Below are 26,185 nucleotides of genomic sequence, written 5' to 3'. Positions count from 1 at the left end.
ACCTTTTGGGATGAGCACTGGGTGTTGTATGGAAACCAATTTGACAATAAATTTCATATATAAATAAAAAAATAAATAAATAAATAAAATAGTAAAAAAATAAAAAATAAAAAAAAATTAAAAAAAACAAAAAAAAACCTTTTGTGCTTCAAAGGACATGATCAACAAAGTGTAAAGGCAACCTACAAAATGGGGAAAATTTTGCAAATCGTATAGCTGATAAGAGACTAACATCCAAAATATAAAGAACTCATACAATCCAAAAACAAACAAAAAAAACCTCAAAGCCATTAAAAAATGGGCTAAGGACTTGAATAGACATTTCTGCAGGGAAGATTTCACAAGGTCACAAGGTATATGAAAAGATCCTCAATATTACTAATAATCATAGAAACGTAGATCAAAACCACAGTAAGATATCACCACATACCCAATAGAATGGCTACTGTAAAATAAAGCAACTGCAGAAAGTAACAGGTGTTGGTGAAGTTGTGATGGATATTATGTGAACTGCTAGTGGGATTATCAAATGGTGCAACCATTCTCAAAATTAGTATGATCATTGCTCAAAATATTAAAGATGACCCAGCAAACCTACTTCTGTGTGTGTGTGTGTGTGTATATACGTATACATATGTATATGTATACATATATACAAATACATATGTATATACATATGTATACGTATATATATACACACACACACACACAAATATATATATATACATACATATATCCAAAATAACTGGAATCAGCATTTCAAAGAGATATCTGCACTCCTACATTTATTACAGCATTATTTATGATAGCCAAGGTATTAAAAACAACTTAGGTGTTCATTGACATGTTAATGGAAAAAAATAAAATGTCACCTATACAGACACACATAATGGAATGTTATTCAGTCATAAGAAGAATGAAATCCTGCTATATGCAACGACATGTATGAACCTAGACTGTACTATAATAAGAGAAGCCAGACACGTGAAGACAAAAATTGTATGTTCACCATTATATAGGGAATCCAAAAATGTCATACTCACAGAAGCAGGTAAATAGAATGGTAGATGCCAGGGGCTAGAGGGCTTGGAAAATGGGGCCATGTTGGTGAAAAGGCGCAAAGCTATAGTTATGCAAGATGAGGAGTTCTTGAGATCTGTCTCACAATGACGTAAATCATAAGCACTACTAAACTATATGCTTAAAATAGCTAAGATGGTAAATTTCACATTCTGCGTATTTTACCACACACAAAAATTTTAAAATTGTAATATTTGACTTTCAAAATCCAAATAAAAGGTATTTCATAAAAATGTGTCAAAACAGCATGGTAGAAACACTATATGTATGTTTGTTTCCTGAAATAGATATTAACTTCAAAAGGTGATATAATTACTAAAGAGATGGAGATAAAAATGCATACCAGAGCAATTCCTGCAGCAAACTTTGGATTGCATGCCATTCCATGATATGTTGCTCCTACATAATTAGGATGGTCTCTATAACTAAATAACAAAATTTTTTCTTGTAAATAAACATACTTTATTAATAACTTAATGACGTTTTAAGAATTGGATTCCTCAGTAAAACAGTTTTTTGAAACTTGAGTATTACATATTGAATCTAATGTTTTCAATCATTTTGTATTTGATTTCCCACAGTTTCTAAAAGTTAAGTTCTAAAGTCCACTTTAATGTCATATGATACACAGCCCAAAACCCAGCAGTGCCTACCCTTCTGAAAAATTAATCATCACTCTTGCCACCACTGGATGGATATAATTCTAAGATGTACAAGTCAGGATAGTTTACTGCCATGATTTGCATTAATTGATTCTGTAAAGTGTATAAAAAAGGATGCATTGGAGGACAGGGAGAGAAAAGACAATATGAGGTAGACTCATATTGAGAGAGAGGATACAGAAAGCATCCTCACACATTTTAGTCCCATTAATGTTGTTCCTGAGTCCCCAGACCTGACCTTAATGCAGTAGGAGACACCAGTAGATTTATAAATATATTTCATGTTGCTTAAGACCTTCTGAATTATGTTCTTATTTTTCCATGTAAATTAATCAAATTAGTAAAGCAAACATCTATATGAAGGCTTTTGAAAGCTATAGTACAAATAGTTATATATCTATACCTTAGGTTATTATACAAATACTAGAAGGTAACCATATTAGTATTTTAATGTTTTTATTTTAACCAGTTTTATATGCAACTATTGCATTCTGTTAACTAATTTATATTTTATTTAATATTAAAGTGATAGTTTCAATTATTTAACTCTGAGAAAATCTTTAAAACCCTTGAGGCCCCATGTTTATCCCAAGGCTTTCTGAATTTTCTTTTTTTTTTTTAATTTTTTTTAACATTTATTTATTTTTGAGAGAGAGAGAGAGAGAGACAGAGCATGAACGGGGGAGGGGCAGAGAGAGAGGGAGACACAGAATCGGAAGCAGGCTCCAGGCTCTGAGCCATCAGCCCAGAGCCCGACGCGGGGCTCGAACTCACGGACTGCGAGATCGTGACCTGAGCTGAAGTCAGATTGCTCAACTGACTGAGCCACCCAGGTGTCCCAGCTTTCTGAATTTTCAAATTTAATACACTTCCATGGGTAAACAGTCCACTCTGAGAATAATGGCCTGCTATGATTTAGTGTCCTACATTGTTATTAGATTTTTATATTTTGCATTTTGCTAACACAGTATGCATACGATTTTTGAGGTGTCTTGTCATAACCCAGAACACATTTTGCATATAATTCCGATCACTAACATATGAGGTAATTTTATAAATTCTATATCAATGCAAATAATGCACCTACATTAATAAGTATGCCATATCACGAGACCTTTGAAATAAACTTTTTTCTTTCCATGACACAAATCTTTGTAGTACTTCATCAGCATCCCCATTAGTTGAAATCTTATTTTGATCTGACCAGAGCTCCAAAGAAGTTAGCTTAACAGTGACTTTAAGCTGGGAAAACATCTAAAAATAAAAGTTACACCACATACAGGTGTTAATTAGTCATAAGCATTACATTACAACTCTATACATAATGCTAATATATTCACTTCACTCATTTTTGGAGATGAGATTCATCAATGCATAAAACTAGTTGTTAATATATTTTATAAAATTGTAAATACTATTTATACAAACAATGTTATTGCATTAATAGGAATGTTTAGTATTTATTTTTATTTTTTTTTTTTTTTAAACGTTTATTTATTTTTGGGACAGAGAGAGACAGAGCATGAACGGGGGAGGGGCAGAGAGAAAGGGAGGCACAGAATCGGAAACAGGCTCCAGGCTCCGAGCCATCAGCCCAGAGCCCGACGCGGGGCTCGAACTCACTGACCGCGAGATCGTGACCTGGCTGAAGTCGGACGCTTAACCGACTGCGCCACCCAGGCGCCCCAGGAATGTTTAGTATTTAAATGAAACATACTTACAGCATTGATAAGACCAAAGATATGGACAACTTTCTCAACTGTACCTGACACTTCAGAGCCCATATAATCAAACTGAAAGACAAATTTTGTTCACTATTAAAAATTACTAAACCAGCACGTTTTAAATGGATATAAGTGTCAAAATAATGCAGTGCTCAGTGAAAGGAAAAAAAGCAGAATTAAGTGCTTAGTAAGTTTTAGGCTTAAACCTAGGGAGCTTATGCATTAATAATAATAAAATGAGAAGTTCGTGATTATCTTCTTCCTAACACATACAGAAATTAAGGGTTGAAAGTTAAAGTTCCAAGATTGTATGACTACTAACAATAGGAACCAGGACTCAAATCTCTTAACTAAAATGCTAAGTCATTTTTATTTGATACAGTATGCTGCCACCACCATTTTCTTCAACACAGTAAGAGAACATGACTATACACCTCATATAAACAATGTACCATAAGAATAAAAATACTCAAGAAATTGTCCTCATTCAAAGAAACAAAATCACATATTACCTCTGAAATGCTTTAATTATATGTATATGCACATACCTGGTAGACTGAATTAAAAGTATTTTAATGATGTTATTTTTACCTACATGAATAACTCGATTGTGGTTATATAAGATAATGATCTTATTCTAGGTAAATGAACACTGAAAAAAAGCTTCATGATGCAATTTACAACATACTTTCAAATACAGCACAAGTGATAATGGGATAGATACAATCAATGGGATACAATAAATCTAAGTAAATAGAGTATAGGTATTTTTCGTATTACTCTTATTCTTGCAACTTTTTGGAAAATTTAAAAATATTTCAAAATAAAATATTTAAAGAGTTGAAGTAAAATAAAAATAATTGCAGATGAACAAAAGCTGAAGCAAATTCATCAACAGGCTAAACAGAAATGTCAGCAACGGAGACCTATAAGAAGGAACAAAGAGTTTTGAAAATGGTAAACATGGGGGGAAAATGAATTCTTTTTTCATTTCCTTAATTTCCTTAAACAATTGAATATTAAAAGAATAAACTATTGTGTAGTTTAGAACACATGGCAAAGTAAAATATATTACAATAACATCACATAGGGTTATTTTTACAATTATTTTCATTAATTTTTTAAGTGTAGTTGACACAGACTGTTACATTAGTTTCAGGTGCACAACATATTAATTCCACAAGGGTAAACATTACCCTAAGCTCATCCTAAGTGTAGCTATAATCTGTCACCATACAAAGCTATTACAACATCACTGACTTTATTCCTAACGCTATGCTGTGCCTTTTATTCTCATAACACTCATTCCATTTCTAGAAGACTGTATCTCCCATTCTCCTTTACCTATTTTCCCTATCCCCCACTCCCTCTATTCTGGCAATCATCAGCTTGCTCTCATTGTTCATGTGTTGAATTCTGCTTTTTATTTATTTTTATAGATTCCACATATGAATAAAATCATATGGTATTTTTTTTCCCAGTCTGACTTATTTCATTTAGCATAATAGCCTCTAGGTCCATCCATTATGTCACAAAGAGCATGACCTCATTATTTTTTAAGGCTTTACAATGAAACCACACAAGATCCCAAATAGCCAAAGCAATGTTGGAAAAGAACAAAGCTGGAGGCAACACAGTTTAATATTTCAAGATATATATATATTATAAAGCCGTAGTAATCAAAACAGTATGGTACTGGCACAAAAATAGGCACAGAGATCAGTGGAACAGAATGGAGAGCCCAGAAATAAACCCACAATTATATGGTTAATTAATCAATGACAACAGAAGCAAGAATGAAAAATGGGGAAAAGACAATCTCTTCAATAAATGATGCTGCAGGGGCACCTGGGTGGCTCGGTCAGTTAAGCGTCTGACTTCGGCTCAGGTCATGATCTCACGGTTCGTGGGTTCGGGCCCCGCGTCGGGCTCTGGGCTGACAGCTCGGAGCCTGGAGCCTGCTTCGGATTCTGTGTCTCCCTCTCTCGCTCTCTGCCCCTCCCCCACTCATGCTTGGACTCTCTCAAAAATAAAATAAATGTTACAAAAAAAAACAAAAAAAAATAAATGATGCTGCAAAAAACAGACAGCTATGTGTAAAAGGATAAAACTGGACCACTTTCTAAACACTATACACAAAAATAAACTCAAAACAGATTAAAGACGTAAACGTAAGCCTTGCAACCATAAAAATCCTGGAAGACAACACAGGCAGCAATTTCTCCGTCATTGGCTGTAGCAACATTTTTCTAGATAGGTCTCTTGAGGCAAGGGAGACAAAAGCAAAAATAAAGTATTGGAACTATATCAAAATAAAAAGCTTTTGCATAAAGAAATCATCAACAAAACAAAAAAGGAACATACTGAACACAAGTAGATATCCACAAATGTTATATCCGTTAAGGGGATAATATCCACGTAACTTTATTTTTATAAACCTCTTACATTATTTGTGAATGGGTATAACATTAATTCTAGATTGTGACAAGAATGTTAATTGGAACCACTCCAGAAACCAATGGGGTAAGATGTGAGAGATAAAAAGGTACAGCAGCAACATATAATATAGGAGATAAAGATAAAAGCTAAAAAATACCCCATTAACCCAAGGGTAGCAAAGGAGGAACAAAGAAGCAAATAACTAATAAGACAAACAATACTAATAGCATAGTAGTACTGAACCTACACCTACAGTATTAGTACTTTTCATAAAACTTAAATCAACTAAATGTATAATGAAAAGGCAGGGATTATCTAAAAAAATCAGTTTACAAAGTCATACTTGAAAATTTAAGACAGATAAACTGAATACAAAAAAGAAGGAATACTATTCATAGGATATTATAAAGAACTCTGGAGTTCTTTATTGTTGTTTTTGCATGATGACATTTGCATTGAAAATTCCTTCTGTTATTATTGGAATGGTAAGAAGGTATCCAGCTAAGTGGAGAGAGAAAAGTAGGCTGTTTATATTTAATATTAGCAACCTCATGGGGACAGCTATGACAAAACATAATTCCAATGCTTATGATACTGGTTTAGGACAAATAGTATTATTCCCTATGTAACAATAACAAAAACCTAAATCTAAATGCCCCCAAAGGGCATTAGCCAGTAAAATACATTAAATTATATTAAATATATTAACCAGATACTATATAAATGTTAAAATTAAATTAATATATTTAATATGTGGAAAAACAAAATAATTTACAAAATAGCATATGTAAGACAAAGGTATAAGAACATATATATACATGTATGTATATTAAAAACAGAAAATGTGCATAAAATTTATCTCCTGGTAATAAAATTATATGTGCTTTTCTCTTTATTATTTTGTCTGCCTATTCTTTCCTATTATTTTTATAAAAATTATTTAAAGATCTAAATATTGCCTTTTATCAACAAGATCTAATTTTCAACATTATGGCACTTGATAAACCTTATATAAAAATATCAGTAATAATGAAAACATAAGATTTCTTAGTTGCCACCCATAATGGCTTTGCTGATTATATATAAATAAAAATTTCCCTAACTAAATGAATATTCCAATAGATAATTCTTCCCATTTTTAGAATATAGAATTTCTGCCAGAGAATCCAAGAAATTGTAAAGCATAAAATAATCTTATAAAAGATAATTTTTAATAACAGGGATCTCCCATTTATAATAAACTAAATAGCTTATTTTAAAATGGAAATTAATTTATGGAAGAGTTTCCTCACAATTTGGAGTGGATCCAGAAGTATATGCAGCTAGTTATAATCGAATAGGTTAGAGTATAGTAGAACACTTCCATACATACAAATTATATATTATTGCTAGAATTCTATATTTATAAGTTAACACTGTAAATATTAGTCCCCCATGTTAATCCAAAGGCAACTGACAACATTTATGTCCTGCTACACTAAGATACATATTTCAAAGAGTAAAATATATCTGTATTTAAGACAAGGAGAATTTTCTTTTTCACATTCCCATTAAATATAAACACAAAACAAAGCTATTATATATCAATAATGCATACCAAGGCTTTATCCATAATGATTTGTATTTTCAGAAATCTGTTCAATAATGCATCCGAATCTTTCTGCAAAACAGACATGAATTAAATAAAACATGAAAATAAATTAAAAAAATTATTAAAAATATATTGTTATTATCGTGCACATTATATATGTATCTATATACACATGGAGGAAGAAAGAAAGAAAGAAAGAAAGAAAGAAAGAAAGAAAGAAAGAAAGAAAGAAAGAAAGAAAGAGAGAAAGAAAGAAACTACAGATACATAAAGATACAGATATTGGTAATAGGAAAATAAGAAAATGGACGCCATTGAATAAAAAGCAGGTGACATTCCAAACACAAATTTTAGGAATAAAACGAAAGCTTCTATCTTATATTCTTTATAACTAAGATCCTCATGATGGACAACCCATGTTTCGCTTCACTCTAAACCTTTGTCTTAGACCCTCCTCAAACCTTCAAGCTAAATAAACTCCCATCATCTTTCCCCAAAACACTGCCTTTAGTTACTCATTATTTTTGTACATTTAACTAATTATGTTAGCTTGATCACAGTTCTATCAATTAATATAAATGGATACATCACCCATGCATCCATTTCTATAAATAAAATAAAAAGTGCTTCCATCAGAGCCCAATATGGCTCAAGGCAATCAATGATCTGCTTTCTCTCACCATAGGGTAGAATAATCTATTCTAGAATTTCATAAAACTGGAATCATATGTCACATACTTTTTTACATCTGGCTTCTTTCACTCAGCATTTATCCATTATGTTGTGATTATTAATGCATTAGTGTTTATTAAAATAGTATGCCATTTTAGAAATATATCCCAATTTGTTAATACATTTACCTGTTGATGATCACTTGGATTATTTAGACATTTTAGCTATTATATATAAAGCTGCTATGAATATCCATATAGAGGTCTTTGTGCAAGTATGTTCTTTACTTTTTCTCAGAAAATCTTAAAAGTGGAATACCTAAGTCATATGGTAAGTGTGGATGTGTAATATAATGCCAAAGTGCCAGATTGCTTTCTAAAGCAGTTTGATTATTCTGCATTTTATCAAGAACTAAAAAAGAGTGCCAATTACTCCACATTTTTGCCTGTATTTGATATTATCCATCTTCTTCATTGTATTCATTCCTGTTGGTCCATACTGAAATCTCATTTATGTTTTAATTTGCAATTCCCTGATGTTGAATGACCATCTCTTTATAGGCTTACTGCTCATTAATTTAGTTTCTCCTAAATTCCCTACCAGAAATTTTATGTTTAGCTTTGATTTTTAATTAAGTCTATGCTTTAATTCAATTTTACTGAATAGGGGCCAAAATTCATTTTATTTCATGTGAATATCCAGTCTTTTAGCACTGATTGTTGAAGGGAGTATTCTTTAGTTTTTCAGAGTCCTTAGCACCCTTGTGGAAAATCAATCAGCCAATAGCATGTGGGTCTATTTCTGATCTATTCTGATCTATATACCTATATACCTATATACCTACATTTATATCACTAACACAATATGCACCTCTATACCAGGGGTCAGCAAACTATGGCCCGAGATACAGCCACCTGTTTTACAAAAAAATATATATGTTTTATTGTAACCTAGGCATACCCATTTGTTTATATATCCTCTACAGACGCTGTTTTCTTGCAAAAACACTGTGTTATAACTTGCAACAAACCATCTGCCCCACAAACCTAACACATTTACACTCTGGCCCTTTAAGAAAAAGTAATGTTAAGTCTTTCATCTTGTTCTGTTTAAAACTGTGTGATTATTCTAGGTTACTTATATCTCTCCCTATGCATTTGAGAACCAATTTCCACAAAAATGTTTTCTGAAATTTTGATTGGGATTACACTGAATTTACAGATCAATTTGAGGAAAATAAACAACAACATGAATTTCTTTCTTTCCTGTGACTTTGCTAGACCCTCGTTTTAAAAAAAGTTTATTTATTTATCATGAGAGACAGCGCATGCACACACAGGCACATGAGTGGGGGAGGGGTAGAGAGAGGGAGAAAGAGTCCCAAGCAGGCTCCACACCGTCAGTGCAGAACCCAATGTGGGGCCTGAACTCAAGAGCCATGAGATCATGACCTGAGCCCAAATCAAGAGTCGGGCGCTCAACTAACTGAGCCACGCAGGCACTCCCAGACTCTCTTATTAGTCCTGATAGCTTTGGTGGAGATTCTTTAGTATTTTCTATGTATGGAGTTAAGTCACTTAAAAAAAGAGAATTTTTTTTCTTTCAAAAACGTATGCCCTTTATCATTCTTTCTCCTGTTGCACTCTCTAGTAACTCTAGGAAAAAAAGTGGCTGGAAATAGTAAGGGCAGACAGTCTTGCATTATTCCTAATCTTATAGGCTGTTTTAGTCAGTTCAGGTTCTTAACAAATATACCAGACGAGGTTGCTTAAACAACAAACACTCTTCCTAGTTTGCAGATAGCTGTCTTCCTACTGTTTGCTCATGTGAGGGGGCACAAACAGATCAAGGAAGTTTTCTACTCCCTAGTTTATCATAAATGGGTGCTGAATTTGGCCAAATGATATTTCTGGAACTACTGATATGGTCCTGTGGTTTTCTACATAAATCTGTTAAATTGTTTCATTCTTGTATTGCTGTACTGATTTAAGCCATATTTCCTCAAAGTCACATAGATATTATAGTCTTAAAATTCTTGAAAAAGTATGAATGCTTTTATATTATAATGGCAACTTGACTAGACAAAAATTGTTGGGATTTTTATACCTTCCAGAGAAGTCACCCTATAAGCACTATCTTATAAGCACTTCATTTGGCTAAGGCTAAAGTCAGTCTGTTTCTCTACTTTTATAGGTGATTTGGGGGCCAAGATGCCTATATTCATTATTGGGGGTACCTAGATGGCTCAGTCAGTTAAGCATCCGACTCTTTATTTTGGCTCAGGTTATGATCTCATGGTCCACAAGATCAAGCCCCACATCGGGTTCTCCACTGACAGCATGGAGCTTGCTTGGGATTCTCTCTTCTCTCTCTCCCTCTCTGCCCCTCCCCTGCTCATGTTCTCTCACTCTCTCAAAAATAAATAAACTTTTTTTTTTAAGTACTGCTGTATATTTCAAGTTTTCTATAGCCTATCCGAATTACCTGTTTAGGATTAATATTTATTTATTTATTTTTAATGTTTTATTTATTTTTAAGAGCGCGACAGAGCATGAGTGGGGATGGGGCAGAGAGAGAGACACAGAATCTGAAGCAGGCTCCAGGTTCTGAGCTGTCAGCTCTGTGCTGACTCAGGGCTCAAACTCACCAACTGTGAGATCATGACCTGAACCGAAGTCGGATGCTCAACCGACTGAGCCACCTGGGCGCCTCTAAGATTTTTTTTTAATGTGTGTTTATTTTTGAAAGAGCATGCATGCTAGTGGAGGAGGGGCAGAGAGAGAAGGAGACAAAGAATCTGAAGCAGGCTCCACGCTGTCAGCACAAAGTTGGACATGAGAACCCAGAACGTTGAGATTATGACCTAAGCTGAAGTAGGATGCTTACTCAACTGAGCCACCCAGGTGCCTCAAGGATTTAGATTTTTAAATGAGCTATTCAATTTTGATTATTATTCCTTTCCTGTTCTTTTTGTGTTTGTATGTCTTTTTGTCATTTTAAAAATCACTTTTAATTGTAGGGGGGGTTTAAGGAAGGAACAGGGGTAAAAGCATGTGCCCAAAATGCTTTTAACAAATAAGCCCTTTACCATATTGTTTGGTTTTTATTCTACTTTTCAACTCTGGTTATAGTGAAGGTATTTACCTTGTTTATGAGTTCATTTCTGTTTACTTTCAAAAATATAAAAATATACCTAAAACATAAGGTTGTATATTATTTTCTGTTCCTTTTTAAAATCTGATATAGTGAAGATAGTTATTTTGTATATCTGTGCTTGTAAAAGCACTAGTCATGTGAAAACAAACTTAACTAAACCTATAGATCTAAGCCTATCAAATTCAGGATAAAAAGCAATTGAGTTATTTCATGAAAGATATAAATTTCACAAACACATAACAATTACTCACTTATCTCCAATCCTGCAATGATATCCCTGGTTTCTTCTTAAATTCTGAAATTTCTGTCTCTATTTTACTTGATCATTACATTTGTTCTGTACCCAAGATTTACATAATTACCCCCAATTACCTTGTACACTACATTAGAAAATATTGTGAGCAAATATGAATAGCAGTAACAATATTTATTGATCACTTTTTTATTTGTCCACACACTATGCTAAGTAATTTCCATTTATAAACTTAGTCTTTGAAATAACTGTATGAGCTAAGTATTATGTTTACTTTTATTTTTTTTTTTACAGATAAGAAAATTTAAACACATAAAGGTTATGTTACTTTCCCAAGTTCTTGTGGCTAAAACTAATAGACTTGGAATTCAAGCCAAGGCAGCTGGGACTGTACGTTACCTCTATCTTGTCTAATCTCTGCCAAGTGGTTGATGGCTTCAAGTGTTGTTATTTGTCTTTTCCAAAGTTATGTCCATCCCTTCAGGTTCTTCTTCTGCCACAGGCAAAGTATTCATGGAATCTTTTAAAGCTTTCCAATTTACATATATGATAGTGCTCTATTTCAGTGGTGAAAATTGTCTTAATTGTGTCTAATGTTGTATTACAACATGCAGACAGTTTCCAGAGCTAGCATAAAGTTTGGGGTCATTTCTTAGTTTCACTAAAAATGAAATTTTCATCTCTATATATGTTTATACTTCATCATTTTTTAAGTTTCTGGAAGTACAGTTTTATCAATCTGTATTCATACTACTAACTTTGTCAAAATAAACAAAAGCAAATTAAAGCAACAGGGAGATGGAGTTCATTATAAATTCAGTTCAGGTTTCATTCGTAACCATTTTGTTTTGCTTGTCTTCAGTGTGATATCCAATTATGATGAGAATATGTGGACAGAGATTCATTTATTCAACCATGATGATAAAAGTAAAGTTGTATAAACATTCTTAAGGAGGAAGTTAGGAGGTATATACACAGACATGTACACACACACACATATATATATATGAAAAGTATATATATATATGAAAAGTATATATATACATATATATATGAAAAGTACATATATATGTAAAGTTAGGATATACACATATATATCCTATATAAACCCTATATATACATATATATATATATGAAAAATTAGGATATATACATATATATCCTATATATACAAATATATGTGTATATATATATGTGTGTGTGTGTGTGTATATATATATATATATATATGCATACACACACACACACACACACATGAAAAAGCCTTTGGAAATATGCCTACCTTAAGTGTGAGCATTTATAATCAAAGTGTAATTGTTCAAAACTATTGTAAACTCATGCAGATGGATTACTTAATATAAAAATATAAATATGCAAAAATGGCATAATTTTATAAAATATATACATTTCAAGTTTATGCATATATATGAAAACTATAAAATAGCATACATCAAAATGATGATAATGGATTCCACAACTGCATTTATCTTTAGAAAATAACATGAGGGCCCATTCTTATTATCCTTACATATGCATATGTTTAATATTTTAATAGATGCTAACCCAAATATTATTTAATTGTAAATAATAATAAATGTAATATAATGTGTATTTTCCTTTTGATAGCAAAAAGGAAATTTCAAAGCATTTGTGGTTATACAAATTTTTGTTTAAAAATTATCTACATATTTATAAATCTACATTTATAACTAGATATATAAAAATAATTAGAACAGATAATCCAAACTTCTAGCACTATTTTGAGATGATGACCTTTGGGACAATTTTTTTCCCTCTGTTCTAATTTTAAATTTTTAATAAAAATAATAGGGGCGCCTGGGTGGCGCAGTCGGTTAAGCGTCCGACTTCAGCCAGGTCACGATCTCGCGGTCCGTGAGTTCGAGCCCCGCGTCAGGCTCTGGGCTGATGGTTCAGAGCCTGGAGCCTGTTTCTGATTCTGTGTCTCCCTCTCTCTCTGCCCCTCCCCCATTCATGCTCTGTCTCTCTCTGTCCCAAAAATAAATAAACGTTGAAAAAAAAAATTTTTTTTTAAAAAATAATAAAGAAAAATGTGCTGGTAAGGAAAATGCAGACAAATTAATAATCAGCAGAGTTGGATATCATTGTATTAGTAGTATGCAAATTCAGTGACAATGAAACTTTTTATATGCATGAAATACACTTTCAATTACGGAAATGTGAGTACTTTGATTTTTAAATTATGTGTGTTTATACCTATTACAGTTTGTAAATATTATCTGACTAAACATCAAAATACATTTAAAAATAAATGTCTTACAACAGAAGGTTTTAATATAGTCAATTCCCAACATGAATAAATTTACTAGAAGTAACACAATGCAGATTTCATAAAAGGGGTTACTTACTTCTGATTTCACAAGAATCCTGTAGGATTGATCTACCAATTGGGTGATAGAATAATTTTCTTGTAAGGGAGAAAAATCAACTTTATCATTATTTATTTGATAAAGCATATGCTCATATGCAACTGCAGATTCCAATGGTTCAATGCCATAACTGACATTCTCCAACTGCAATAATCCCCTAGATATTTAAACACACAAAAAAGAAATAAAAAGATAATATAGACTCCCTACTAAGAAATGTAAATCACCATTAAATAACATTTTATAGGGGCGCCTGGGTGGCTCAGTCGGTTAAGGGGCCGACTTCAGCTCAGGTCATGATCTCGCGGTCCGTGAGTTCGAGCCCCGCGTCGGGCTCTGTGCTGACAGCTCAGAGCCTGGAGCCTGTTTCAGATTCTGTGTCTCCCTCTCTCTGACCCTCCCCCGTTCATGCACTGTCTCTCTCTCTCTCAAAAATAAATAAACGTTAAAAAAAATTTTTTTAATAAAAAAAAATAACATTTTATAGAAATTTAACAGTTGTCTTTGCAGTCTGATGTCTAAGAATCATCCCTTCTTACATGGACAGACTTTCAAACCTTATTTTATACCTTTTCTGCCTACTATGCCATTTAGGATTCATTATGGTTTTAGTGTGACTGAGGAATGTGAATATTCTTCATACTGGGGGTGGGGGTGGTTCCTGCATAAATTTTAAGACTGCAAGCCTGGGACAGAGACAAGGAGAAAAGGAAAAATGATAAGAGAGGGGGAGAAAAGAAAGTATATGAGCAGAAACACAATCAAAGTCTATTTTCTTAGCCTTCACTCTATCCTTTAAGATGTTTCTAAAAATTAAAGGATCACACAAGATTGTCAATCATGTACATCTCTGGAATATGCCAGTACCTGAGTCCAGAACAAGTGCTAACTGTCACAACTGATTTTGGAATCTCTGCGGTGTATCCTTGATAAAAGCAATGGCCCTAAACAGAAGCATATGAAGATACATTCATGAGTGATTTGTAAATAAAGTTTTAGGTTTACCTTACTTCCTAGACATCATCAAACATTCAGATTTAGTCATCACCATAATATTATTTACCAGGCATTCCATTTCTTTGTTATCTATGCACAATCTCTTTTAACCCTCTTTAGATTATAAATAATCATTACTTCTGTCCTCCCCCAAAATAACTTATTGCTAGAATATTTAATTTTTGATGAATAACTTTCTTATCTGTGTCTTTTCTTTCTCAGCCACATTTTTTCTTGTTTTTTTTTCTAACTTGTAAACTTTTATTCTTTCAAATATGATCATTGTATTTTTAATCTTGACTCTGTGTTATGATCTTAGTTTTTACAGTATTATTTTTAATGATTCAGCTGGAGCTTTTCTCTTTTTGTCAGGTTATTTAAATTTTTTTATTTGAGTATATTTGACATTTCTTGAATGTATAATCTATAGCTGCTAATTTAACGTAATTAGCGGCATCAATGTGACTTCAAATGTGAACATTTCACTTCTCTTTTCCAAGTTACCCAAAAGCATGTTAACTGAGATTTCCTCAGTTTTATTTCTCTTTAATATCTCACCATATTATTTAATCTATATAGCTCACCATCACTAGTTCAAGCTCTTCTCCCTCTAGATGTTCACAGCATTAGTCTTCCCAGGATCTCCCCTAATATTCTCATTCAGTGAATATTCCCTTTTCTTCCCTTAAAAATCTAGTGATAACTAGAGTCAATCCTGTTCCTTTGTTAATGTTGTGCAATGAAAAGTATCATCACATTCTCTACCATAAATTTGTTTATATGCTATTAGCTCCCGGATATACATGTCCATCAGTAACCATTCACTTTTTCTCAAAACTAGGCTTAACTCCTATTCCCCACCCACTGGCAGTGGCAGGGCATACCCTGCCCCATGCTAAGGAACAGCAGCAGCCACCTCTGTCTGCACTAGTTCCAACAGACTATGCTACAAGCCCTTACAAAAAGGTGGAATACAAACCATGTCCAAATCCTCTACCCAGTAGCAGAAAGCAATTCAGTCTCTGTAGCTCCTGGCTTTGCACCAGTGGGAGAAAATGAGCCTCATGAAATAATTCTCAACACCCCCAACACAAAGGACAAGAATTTCCAGATAGGAACTTTCCTCACCCAGGGGCACTATCAGAGTGAGAAGTGCACTGAAAGTGCTAGAGAAGAGCCAGAGTAAATGTTCTCTATCCCATGGGACCTTCATCACCCAACCCCACCTAGTAATACAAAGTGGCCCAGGAAAGTACCTTTTACCACTATAGGCTGTATCAGCAGAGATCCAGTAGGAGCTTCTGAATCACAATAGAGTAACATTAAAAGCACCTCAAAAGTGAAATTGTCATTGGCACAACAAACCACACTAAATCTAAACTTGGGTTACTGTCTCTTAACAATAGATTTGAATGTCAAGGATACAACCAAAAATCACACATTACACCAAGAACCATAAAAATCACAAGAATGGGAAAAGAAAACCAACTGATAACAATATTGAGATAAGCCACATGTTGGAACTAATGAAGATTTTAAAGTGGCTGTGAGGGGCGCCTGGGTGGCGCAGTCAGTTGAGCCTCCGACTTCAGCCAGGTCACGATCTCGCGATCCGTGAGTTCGAGCCCCGCGTTGGGCTCTGGGCTGATGGCTCAGAGCCTGGAGCCTGTTTCCGATTCTGTGTCTCCCTCTCTCTCTGCCCCTCCCCCATTCATGCTCTGTCTCTCTCTGTCCCAAAAATAAATAAACGTTGAAAAAAAAAAATAAATAAATAAATAAAGTAGCTGTGATAGTATTGCTTCAGTAAACAATTACAAATAATCTTGAAAAAAATTAAAGAACAGAAAATATCAGAAAATAAATGGAAGCCATAAAAACAGATAAAAAAATATTAGAACTAAAAAACAGAATAAACAAATCTACAAAAAACATATTTGATAGACTGATAAGTAAAGTGGAGATGGCAAGGGATAGAATCAGTGAACTTGAGAAGAGATCAATAGAATTTACTCAATATATATAACAGAGACAAATGAACTAAGAAAATAAACAGAGCCCCAAGGACCCATGGAACGATAACAAAAGATCTAAAATAAATATCAGAATCTGAGGAAAAGAACAGAAAGAATATAGGGCTGAAAAGGATTCAAAGAAATAAAAGCTAAAATTCTGGTCAGGAAGATGGCAGAGTAGGAAACCTTCGACCCCCACCCCCACCCCTTCAAAAACAAATGAATTCAGCAACAATTCACAGACAAATTTCTTTTATAAGAAAGCTTAAACTAATTAAAAAGCTAATTAAACTAATTAAAAAGTGTGTAGGGGCACACTCTGGGAAAATGCAAAATCAGACTCACCAAAGCCAATATAGAGATTTGGTATCCCCTTTCAATAGGGATACTGCCCCAGAGCACTGCTATATGATCACAAAACGGCCCCCTAGCTCCCAGCCTAACCCAGAGCATGAAACAGGTTTGTCCTCATGTCTAGAGCCCCAATTTTTCTGAAGGGGCTACCTAAAGAACTAGAACCCATTTCACTGGTCTTGGAGCTCTAACAGGTTCAGCACAATCTGGCCATCCAGGCAACAATGGAGATAGAGACTTGGGCTAGTAGACACCATGGGTTTCTCCCCCATGTCCCCACTAAGCACAGAATAAGTGGACAAAAAGATGCCAGCTCTGCTTCTCCTTGAGGAAGGAAAAAGTTGATCCATACATGTAGTTTCCCTACTTCACCAAAACTGCCAAAAGAACTGGCATCTTTCTCACCAATCCTGGAACACAGATGGGCCAAGCACAATATAGTTGCTTGGGTGAGAATACAGGCGGCAGCTTGTGAGGGTAGGTGCTACTAATCCTCTCTCCTGATCAACACAGAGCAGGAAAAAGCACAGATGCATGTTTCCCCCTGGAGAGAAAAAGATTCGGTAGAGGCCCCCCAAATGATTGGACAGGATGACTTGTTGAGATACTTTTCTGTACAAGGCCTGTCAGTGAAGATTGGGCAAAGCAACTACTTTTGTCTAATGAGCAGATACCAAAACAGAGAGTCAAATAAATGAGTAATAAGGAAAAGAAATTTCAAATAAAGGAAAAAGATATCTCCAGAAATGGATGCTAATTAAATAAAATTAAATAATTTACCTCACAGAGAATTTAAAATGTTCAATGAGGTCAAGAGGACAACTCACGAACAAATTGACAATTTCAATTACAATTTTCAGAGACAGAAAATATTTTTTAAAAAGTACCAAACAGAAGAAGGAGTTGAGATCCTGGAGTAAGGGGGACTCTAAGCTTGCCTCATACCTCAAACACAGCCAGATAAATATCAACACCCATTCTGAACACCCAAGAACTCAAATTGAGAGAACAAACTCAACATCTAAAGGGAGAAAAACAGCCACATCGTGGAAGGTAGGAACTGCAAAGAGTTGATTTGGGGGAGAAAAGAACAGCAGGTGCGGCAAAGGGGAAAGCCCTGATCACAGGACAGGACAGGACAGGGGAGGGGAGGGGAGGGGAGAGGAAGGAAAAGGAGGGGAGGGGATGGGAGGGGAGGAGACGGGAGGGGACAGGAGGAAAGAAAGCACACATAGGGGACTGCACAAGAAAAATTCTTCCCCAAAACCACTGACTAGGAAAGGGAGAGAGGCTGAATGCCAGCCACAAGCTTATATAAACAGTAGAGTACAAAGTCTGAAGTATTAGAAGTCCCTGAAATCACTGGGGTCATGACTAAGAGGCTTAGTAGTGCTCCAGTGGGGATGGAAGACAGAGACCTGGAAGGGAAAGCATGGTCTGAGGATCCCTGGGTCACATAGGGAGAAACAGTTCCCCTTCTTGGAGTGCATTTAGGAGGGGTGGCACTGCCTCTCTGGGGACAAAAGAACTGGCAGTGTCAAAGTCATGCTTTATTGAGTAGTACAGGAACAGAGACATCAGCTGAAAGCAGCAAACCCTGGTGCCAGGTTTTTGTTATGCTTTACCATAAATTCTAAACCACTGCATGATCATGCAACTCCCTTTATGGGGTAAACTAGCACAGTGTGGTGAGACCCTCCCCAGAGATCAGTGTGGAACTGTGCCACATAGTTCCCCCAAATGCAAAGTTTTAAAAAACAGATACACACCTGAGATAAATCACAGGAATACTGTGCCACCTGGCAGGCATACAGCTCAGACACAGACAGGGTAAAGGCAAGGATCTGACAGAGGCCAGGGACACATGAGGGGTGATTGTTTGCTCTTCTATGAGGGCTTCCTGAAGAGTGGCAGGCACAAACTACCCACTCCAGAAACTAGAGAGTAGAGTGAAGCCATTTCCCCCACATCCAATAGCACTGACCACGTCAATGAGCAACACAGCATCCCACAGTGGAAGCCATAGCCTGCTTACACCAAGCCCCACCCCACTGCACCCTGCAGGCACATGTCTACTAGGGCAAGTCTGCGTATCTCTCCCAGAAGACCAGCACAAACACCTTGCACACACCAAGTGCACACACCAAACAGAGAGTGCTGCAAAGCTTCAGCTCTAGGGGGAATAGAATCTAGCTTCTTTTAACAAGCATACCAAACACACCTACTTAAAACTTGCCACACAGTGGACGAGGTCCAAACACCCCTACTGCAGGCAAGGAGAAACTCTGCAGAGGATTGACCTAAGGGAAGGAGCAGCCAAAACACAACAGCAGAGTGCACACTCTGAAACACCTCCTGAAGCACCAGACCCAAGAAAGTATTGGACCTCTTCTTAATATAGCCACTACTCTCAGAAGCAGGAATATAACAGGCTTTCCTAACAATTACCCAAAAAAAAAAACAATGACCTAGAAAAAATGGCAAGATGGAGGAAGTGACCCCCCAAAAAAGAACAGGAAGATGTAATGGCCAGGGATTTAATCAAGACTGATATAAGTAAAATGCCTGAACCAGAATTAAAAACAAACAAAAACAAAAAACAAAAAACAAAAAAATAGTAATAAGGATACTAGCTGGGCTTGAGAAAAGCATAGAAGACTGCAGAGAATCCCCTACTGCAGAGATAAAAGAACTAAACTTAGTCAGGCCAAAATAAAAAATACTACAACTGTGTGCAAAACTGATTAGATACAATGACAATGAGGATGGATGAAGCAGAGAGCAGAAGAACAATTCAGTGATATAGACGATAAAATGATGGAAAATCATAAAGCTGTAAACAAGAGGGAAAGAAAATTATTGGATCACGAATGCAGACTTACGGAACTCAGTGTCTCCTTAAAGCATAATAATATTCGTATCATAGGAGTCCCACAAAAAGAGAGGGAAAGAGGGCAGAAGCAAATAATAGCTCAAAATCTACCTAATCTTGGGAAGAAAATAGACATCAAAATTCAAGAGGCACAGAGAACTCCCATCAAATTCAATAAAAGCTGGCCCAAACCAAGATATATCATAGTCAAATTAACAAAATACACAGACAAGGAAAGAATCCTGAAAGCAGCAAGGTTAAAAAAAAAAGTCCTTAACCTACAAGGGAAAACATATCAGGTTCATAGCAGATCTATCCACAGAAACATGGCAGGCCAGAAAGGAGTGACAAGATGTATTCAACATGCTGAATGGGAAAATCTTCAGCCAAGAATACTTTATTCCACAAGGCGGTCATTAGGAATAGAAGGAGAGAGAATAGTTTCCCAGATAAATAAAAACTAAAGGAGTTTGTCACCATTAAACCAGATCTGCAAGAAATATTGAAGGGGACTCTTTGTGTGGGAAAGAAAGATCAAAAGCAACAAAGACTAGAGAACAGAGGACATCACCAGAAACACCAACTTTACAGGTAACACAATGGCACTAAATTTATATCTATCAATAATCACTCTGAATGTAAATGAACTAAATGCTCCAATAAAAGCTATAGGGTATGTGAATGGATAAAAAATAACTATCTATATGTTGTCTACAAGAGACTCATTTTAGACCTAAAGACACCTGCAGATTGAAATTGAAGGGATGCAACCATGATGTCTGTCATGCTAATGGACACTAAAAGAAATCTAGAGTAGCCATACTTATCAGACAAACTAGATTTTAAGTTGAATCTGTAACAAGAGATGAAGAAGGGAACTATATCATAGTTAAGAAATCTATCCATCAGGAAGATCTAACAATTGTATATATTTATGGCCTCAACTAGAAAGTACCCAAATATAGAAATCAAATAATGACAAACAAAAAGAGACTCATTGATAATAATAAAATAATAGTAGGGGACTTTAACACTCCACCTACAGAAATGGACAGATCATCTAAGCAGAAAATCAACGAGGAAACAATGCTTTGAATAATAAATTTGACCAGATGGACTCAACATATATATTCAGAACATTCCACTCTAAATTTTTTTAATGTTTATTTATTTGAGAGAGAGAGAGAGCTGGGGAGGGGCAGAGAGAGAGGAGACACAGAATTAGAAGCAGGCTCCAGGCTCTGAGCTGCCAGAAGAGTCCAACGCTGGGCTCGAACCCACTAACTAACTGTGAGATCATGACCTGAGCTGAAGTTGGACACCTAACCAACTGAGCCACCCAGGTGCCCCCAGAACATTTCATTCTAAAGCAGCAGAGTATACATTTTTTTCAAGTACACATGGAACATTCTCCAGAATAGATCATGTATTGGGTCACAAATCAGCACTCAACATCTACAAAAAGACTGAAATCATACCATGCATATTTTCCAACCACAATTCTATTAAACTTGAAGTCAACCACAAGAAAATATTTGGAAACACCAGGAATACATTGAGGTCAAAGAGCATCATACTAAAGAATGAATGGGTTAACCAGGAAATTAAAGAAGAAATTAAGAAATACATGGAAGCAGGGGCGCCTGGGTGGCTCAGTCAGTTAAGCGTCCGACTTCAGCTCAGGTCACAATCTCGTGGTCCGTGAGTTCGAGCCCCGCGTCGGGCTCTGGGCTGATGGCTCAGATCCTGGAGCCTGTTTCTGATTCTGTGTCTCCCTCTCTCTCTCTGCCCCTCCCCCATTCATGCTGTCTCTGTTTCAAAAATAAATAAACATTAAAAAAAATTAAAAAAAAATACTTGGAAGCAAATGAAAATGGAAACATGACAGTCCAAACCCTTTGATATAAAACAAAGGTGTCCTAAGAGCAAAGTAGATTGCAATACAGGCCTGTAACAAGAAAAAAGAAAAGTCCAAATTGTTAACCTAACCTTATACAAGAAAAGGAAGAGCAAATAAAGCATAAAGCAAGGAGAAAAATGGAAATAATAAAAATTAGAGATGAAATAAATGATATAGAAACATAAAAAAACCTAGTAGAATAGATCAACAAAGCTAAGAGCTGTTTCTTGTAAAGAATTTATGAAATTGGTAAACCCCTAGCCAGACATATGAAAAAAAAAAAAAAAAAGAGGACTCAGATAATTAAAATCATGAATGAAAGAGAAGAGATCACAACCAACACCACAGAAATACAAACAATCATAAGAGAATATTATGAAAATTTATATGCCAACAAACTGGGCTCTTTGGAAGAAATCGGTTAAGTCCCTAGAAATATACAAACTACCAAAGCTGAAACAGGAAGAAATAGAAAATTTGAACAGACCTATAACCAGTAAAGAAATTTAATCAGTAAGTAAAAACCTCCCAACATAGAAATGTCCAGGGTCAGATGGCTTCCCAGGAGAATTCTACCAGATATTTAAAGAACAGATTGTCTTTTCCCCATTGTGTATTCTTGCCTCTGTGGTCATTGATTAATTGACCATATAATTGTGGGTTTATTTCTGTGTTCTCCATTTTGCTCCATTGATCTAGGTGTCTGTAATCTATGTGATCCATTGATCTATGTGTTGGTAAACACATACTTGAAGAAAAAGAAGATCTCAAATCCATAAACTAACTTCACACATCAAAGAACTAAAAATAGAAGAATAAACTAAGGCCAAAGTATCAGAAAGAGAGAAATAACAAAGGTCAGAGAAGAAATAAAGAAAATAAAAAGTAAAAAATTAAGAAAACAATAGAAAAAATCATGAAACTAAGAGTTGTTTCTTTGAACAACTTGATAAACAAAATTGACAACCCCCCAGGTAGATTAAGAAAAAAGAGAAGACACAAATAAATAAAATCAGATATGAAAGCAAAGATCAAAAGAGAATACTATTAATAATTATACACCAACAACTGGATATCATAGAAAATGGGCACGTTCTTAGAAACATATGACCTACCAAAACCGAATCATGAAGAAACAGAAAATCTGAACAAACCTACAACTAGTATGGACTCTAAATCAGTAATCAAAACTACATAACAAAGAGAAGCCTAAAACCAAATGACATCACTGATGAACTCTCCCAAACACCTAAGTAAGAATTACAACAATCTTTCCCACACTGTCTCAAAAAACATTAAACAGGAGGGAACATTTCCAAACTATTTTACGAGGCCATCATTACACTGATTTAAAAGCCATACACACAGTCCACAAGAAAACTACAAGTCAAAAGCCCTCATGAATACAGACGCAAATTCTCAACAAAATACCAGTAAACCAAATCCAATGTAATCCAAAACATGTAAAATTATTTTACATCAAGACCAAGTTAGATTATCTCTGCAGTGCTAGCATGGTTTAATGCACAAAAATCAATTAATTTGATAAACCACATTAACAGTGTAGAGGATAAAAATCACATGATCATCTGAATAATAGTCAGAGAAAGAATTTGCAAAATTCAACATACTTTCATAACAACTCTCAACAAACTAGGAATAGAAGGAAATTACCTCAAAATAATAAAAGGCTATTTATGAAATGTTATTTATGAAAATAACATTGTATTCAACAGTGAAAAACTGAAAGCTTTTCCTCTTAGATCAGGAACAAAACAAGGATGCCCAATCTCACCAGTTCTATTCAATGTAGGACAGCAAGTTCTAGCCAGAGCAATTACATAAGAAAATGAAATAAAAGGCATTCAAGTCATAAAGGAAGAAGAAAAATTGTATTTGTTTGATGATGTGATCTCATACGTAGAAAACCTAAAGATTTTACATACACACACAAAAGAAATTTAGTAAAGTTGCAGGACACAAGATCAACATACAAAAAAATAAAATGAAAATAAAACCTTCCTTATCTAAAAGGAAAATTAAGAAAATAACCCCATTTGAAATGACACACACACACACACACACACACACACACACACACACCAATAAAATACCTAGGGATATATTTAAGGTTAAATACTTGTACTCTGAAAATTACAAAGTATTGATGAAAGAAATTAAACAAGACACAAACAAATGGAAAGACATTCCATGTCCATGGATTGAAAGACTTAACATTGTTAAAATTGTTGAACAGACATTTACCAAAGAAGACATACAAATGGCCAACAGGTATATGAAAATATACCCAACCCTGGTTATTAGGGAAATGCAAGCCAACATCACAATGAGATAACATCTCACACCTGTTAGGATGGCGAGGATCATATAAAAATAGACAAGACTTGGCAAATGTAGAGAAACTGGAACTGTTGTACACCATTAGTGAGAATATGATATGGTGCAAGTTGCTATAGAAAACTGAGTGAAAGTTCCTCTAAAAATTAAAGGTAGAGGGGAGCCTGGGTGGCTCAGCCAGTTAAGTGTCTGACTTAAGCTCAGGTCACGATCTCACATTTCTTGAGTTCGAGCCCTGCATCAGGCTCTGTGCTGAAAGCTCAGAGCCTGGAGCCTGCTTCAGATTCTGTGTCTTCCTTTCTCTCTGCCCACCCCCCTTCAAAAATAAACATTAAAAACTTTTTAAATTAAAAGTAGAATTAGCATACGATCCAGTGATGTCATTTCTGTGTAGTTATTCAAAAGAACTGAAAACAGGATCATGAGGAGCTATTGATATTCCTGTGTTCATTGCAGCACTATCCAAAAGAGACAAGATGTGGAAACTACCTAAAGGTCCACCAATAGATAGGTAGAGTTAAAAAATGTGGTATATACATTTAATGGAATATTATTCAGCCTTAAATTAAATTCTGCAATATATGCAACACGTGTGGACCTCAAGGACATTATGCTAAGTGAAATAAGCCAGTTACAGGAAGACAAATATTTAGTCCTTTTATGTGAAATATTTAAAACATCCAAATTCATATCTCCAAAGACTGAAATGGTGCTTTCCAGGGACTGGGGAAATGTTGAAATGGACACTTACTAAGTAGTGAAAGTTTCAGTCAAGGGGTCCCTGGGTGGCTCAGTAGGTTAAGTGTCCAACTCTGGACCTAAGCTCAGGTCATGATCTCACAGTTCATCAGGGCTCTACACTGACAGCACAGAGCCTGCTTGGAATTCTCTCTCTCTCTCTCTCTCTCTCTCTCTCTCTCTGTCCCTCCCCAACTTGCACACTCTCACTCTCTCTCTAAAAATACGTAAATAAACTTAAAAAAAAAGTTTCAGTCAAGCAAGATGAATAAATTCTAGTGGCTTCTATAAAACATCATACTTATGCTCAATAATAATGTAATGTATACATAAGATTTGTTAAGAGCATAGAACTCATGTTAAGTATTTTTGCCACACAAAAATATATATAAAATTTTTAATGTTTATTTTTTTGCGAGAGAAAGAGAGACAGTGTTCAAGCTGGGGAGGGCAGAGAGAGAGAGAGAGAGACACACACAGAATCTGAAGCAGGCTCCAGGCTCTGAGCTGTCAGCACAGAACTCGACGCGGGGCTTGAACTCACAAACTATGACATCATGACCTGAGCCAAAATTGGACGCTTAACCGACTGAGCCACCCAGGTGCCCAATATAAATAAAAATTAAGAAAAAGAAATACGGCTGAAACTTTCACAAAATTAACAAATGGCATAAACATTTGGGTTCCGTGAAATGAGCAAACTGCAAAGGGAATGGACCCAAAATAACTCACAGGAACAAAACATCACAATTAACAATTAACAAAACCAATAGAAATATCTTCAAAGTAACCAAAGAGCAATGTCACATAACCTATAGGGGAACACCAATTTGAATGACAGCAGATTTCACATCTGAAGTAATGAGGCTATAAAGAAACACTACAGCAATTTCCAAGTGCTAAAAAAAAGGTACAATAAAAAAAAAGAAAAGAAAAGAAAAGAAAAGAAAAGAAAAGAAAAGAAAAGAAA

The 26,185-nt window shown here is 35.1% G+C and overlaps 1 protein-coding gene across 7 annotated transcripts in view; it reads right to left on the bottom strand.

The window, feature by feature from the left end:
* Positions 1–26,185, bottom strand: part of LOC121015688 (A disintegrin and metallopeptidase domain 3-like) — a 127,441-nt gene that overhangs the window by 78,354 nt on the left and 22,902 nt on the right. For 6 of the 7 annotated variants that reach the window (XM_040452964.1, XM_040452915.1, XM_040453275.1 and 3 more), the window contains 6 exons: positions 14,853–14,929; positions 13,965–14,142; positions 7,503–7,565; positions 3,464–3,535; positions 2,830–2,996; positions 1,424–1,505 (listed from right to left, as the gene is read on the bottom strand). In XM_040452964.1, the coding sequence (XP_040308898.1) occupies positions 1,424–1,505; positions 2,830–2,996; positions 3,464–3,535; positions 7,503–7,565; positions 13,965–14,142; positions 14,853–14,929 (639 nt within the window). The remainder of the gene's footprint in view (positions 1–1,423; positions 1,506–2,829; positions 2,997–3,463; positions 3,536–7,502; positions 7,566–13,964; positions 14,143–14,852; positions 14,930–26,185) is intronic. The other variant, XM_040453192.1, reaches the window with a different exon arrangement.

Source organism: Herpailurus yagouaroundi, unplaced genomic scaffold, assembly GCF_014898765.1.
Source record: "Herpailurus yagouaroundi ecotype Mexico unplaced genomic scaffold, PumYag 28, whole genome shotgun sequence".
Taxonomy (NCBI): Eukaryota; Metazoa; Chordata; class Mammalia; order Carnivora; family Felidae; genus Herpailurus; species Herpailurus yagouaroundi.
The sequence above is the reverse complement of the archived record's forward strand: the minus strand, read 5'-3'. Positions and strand labels throughout refer to the sequence as shown.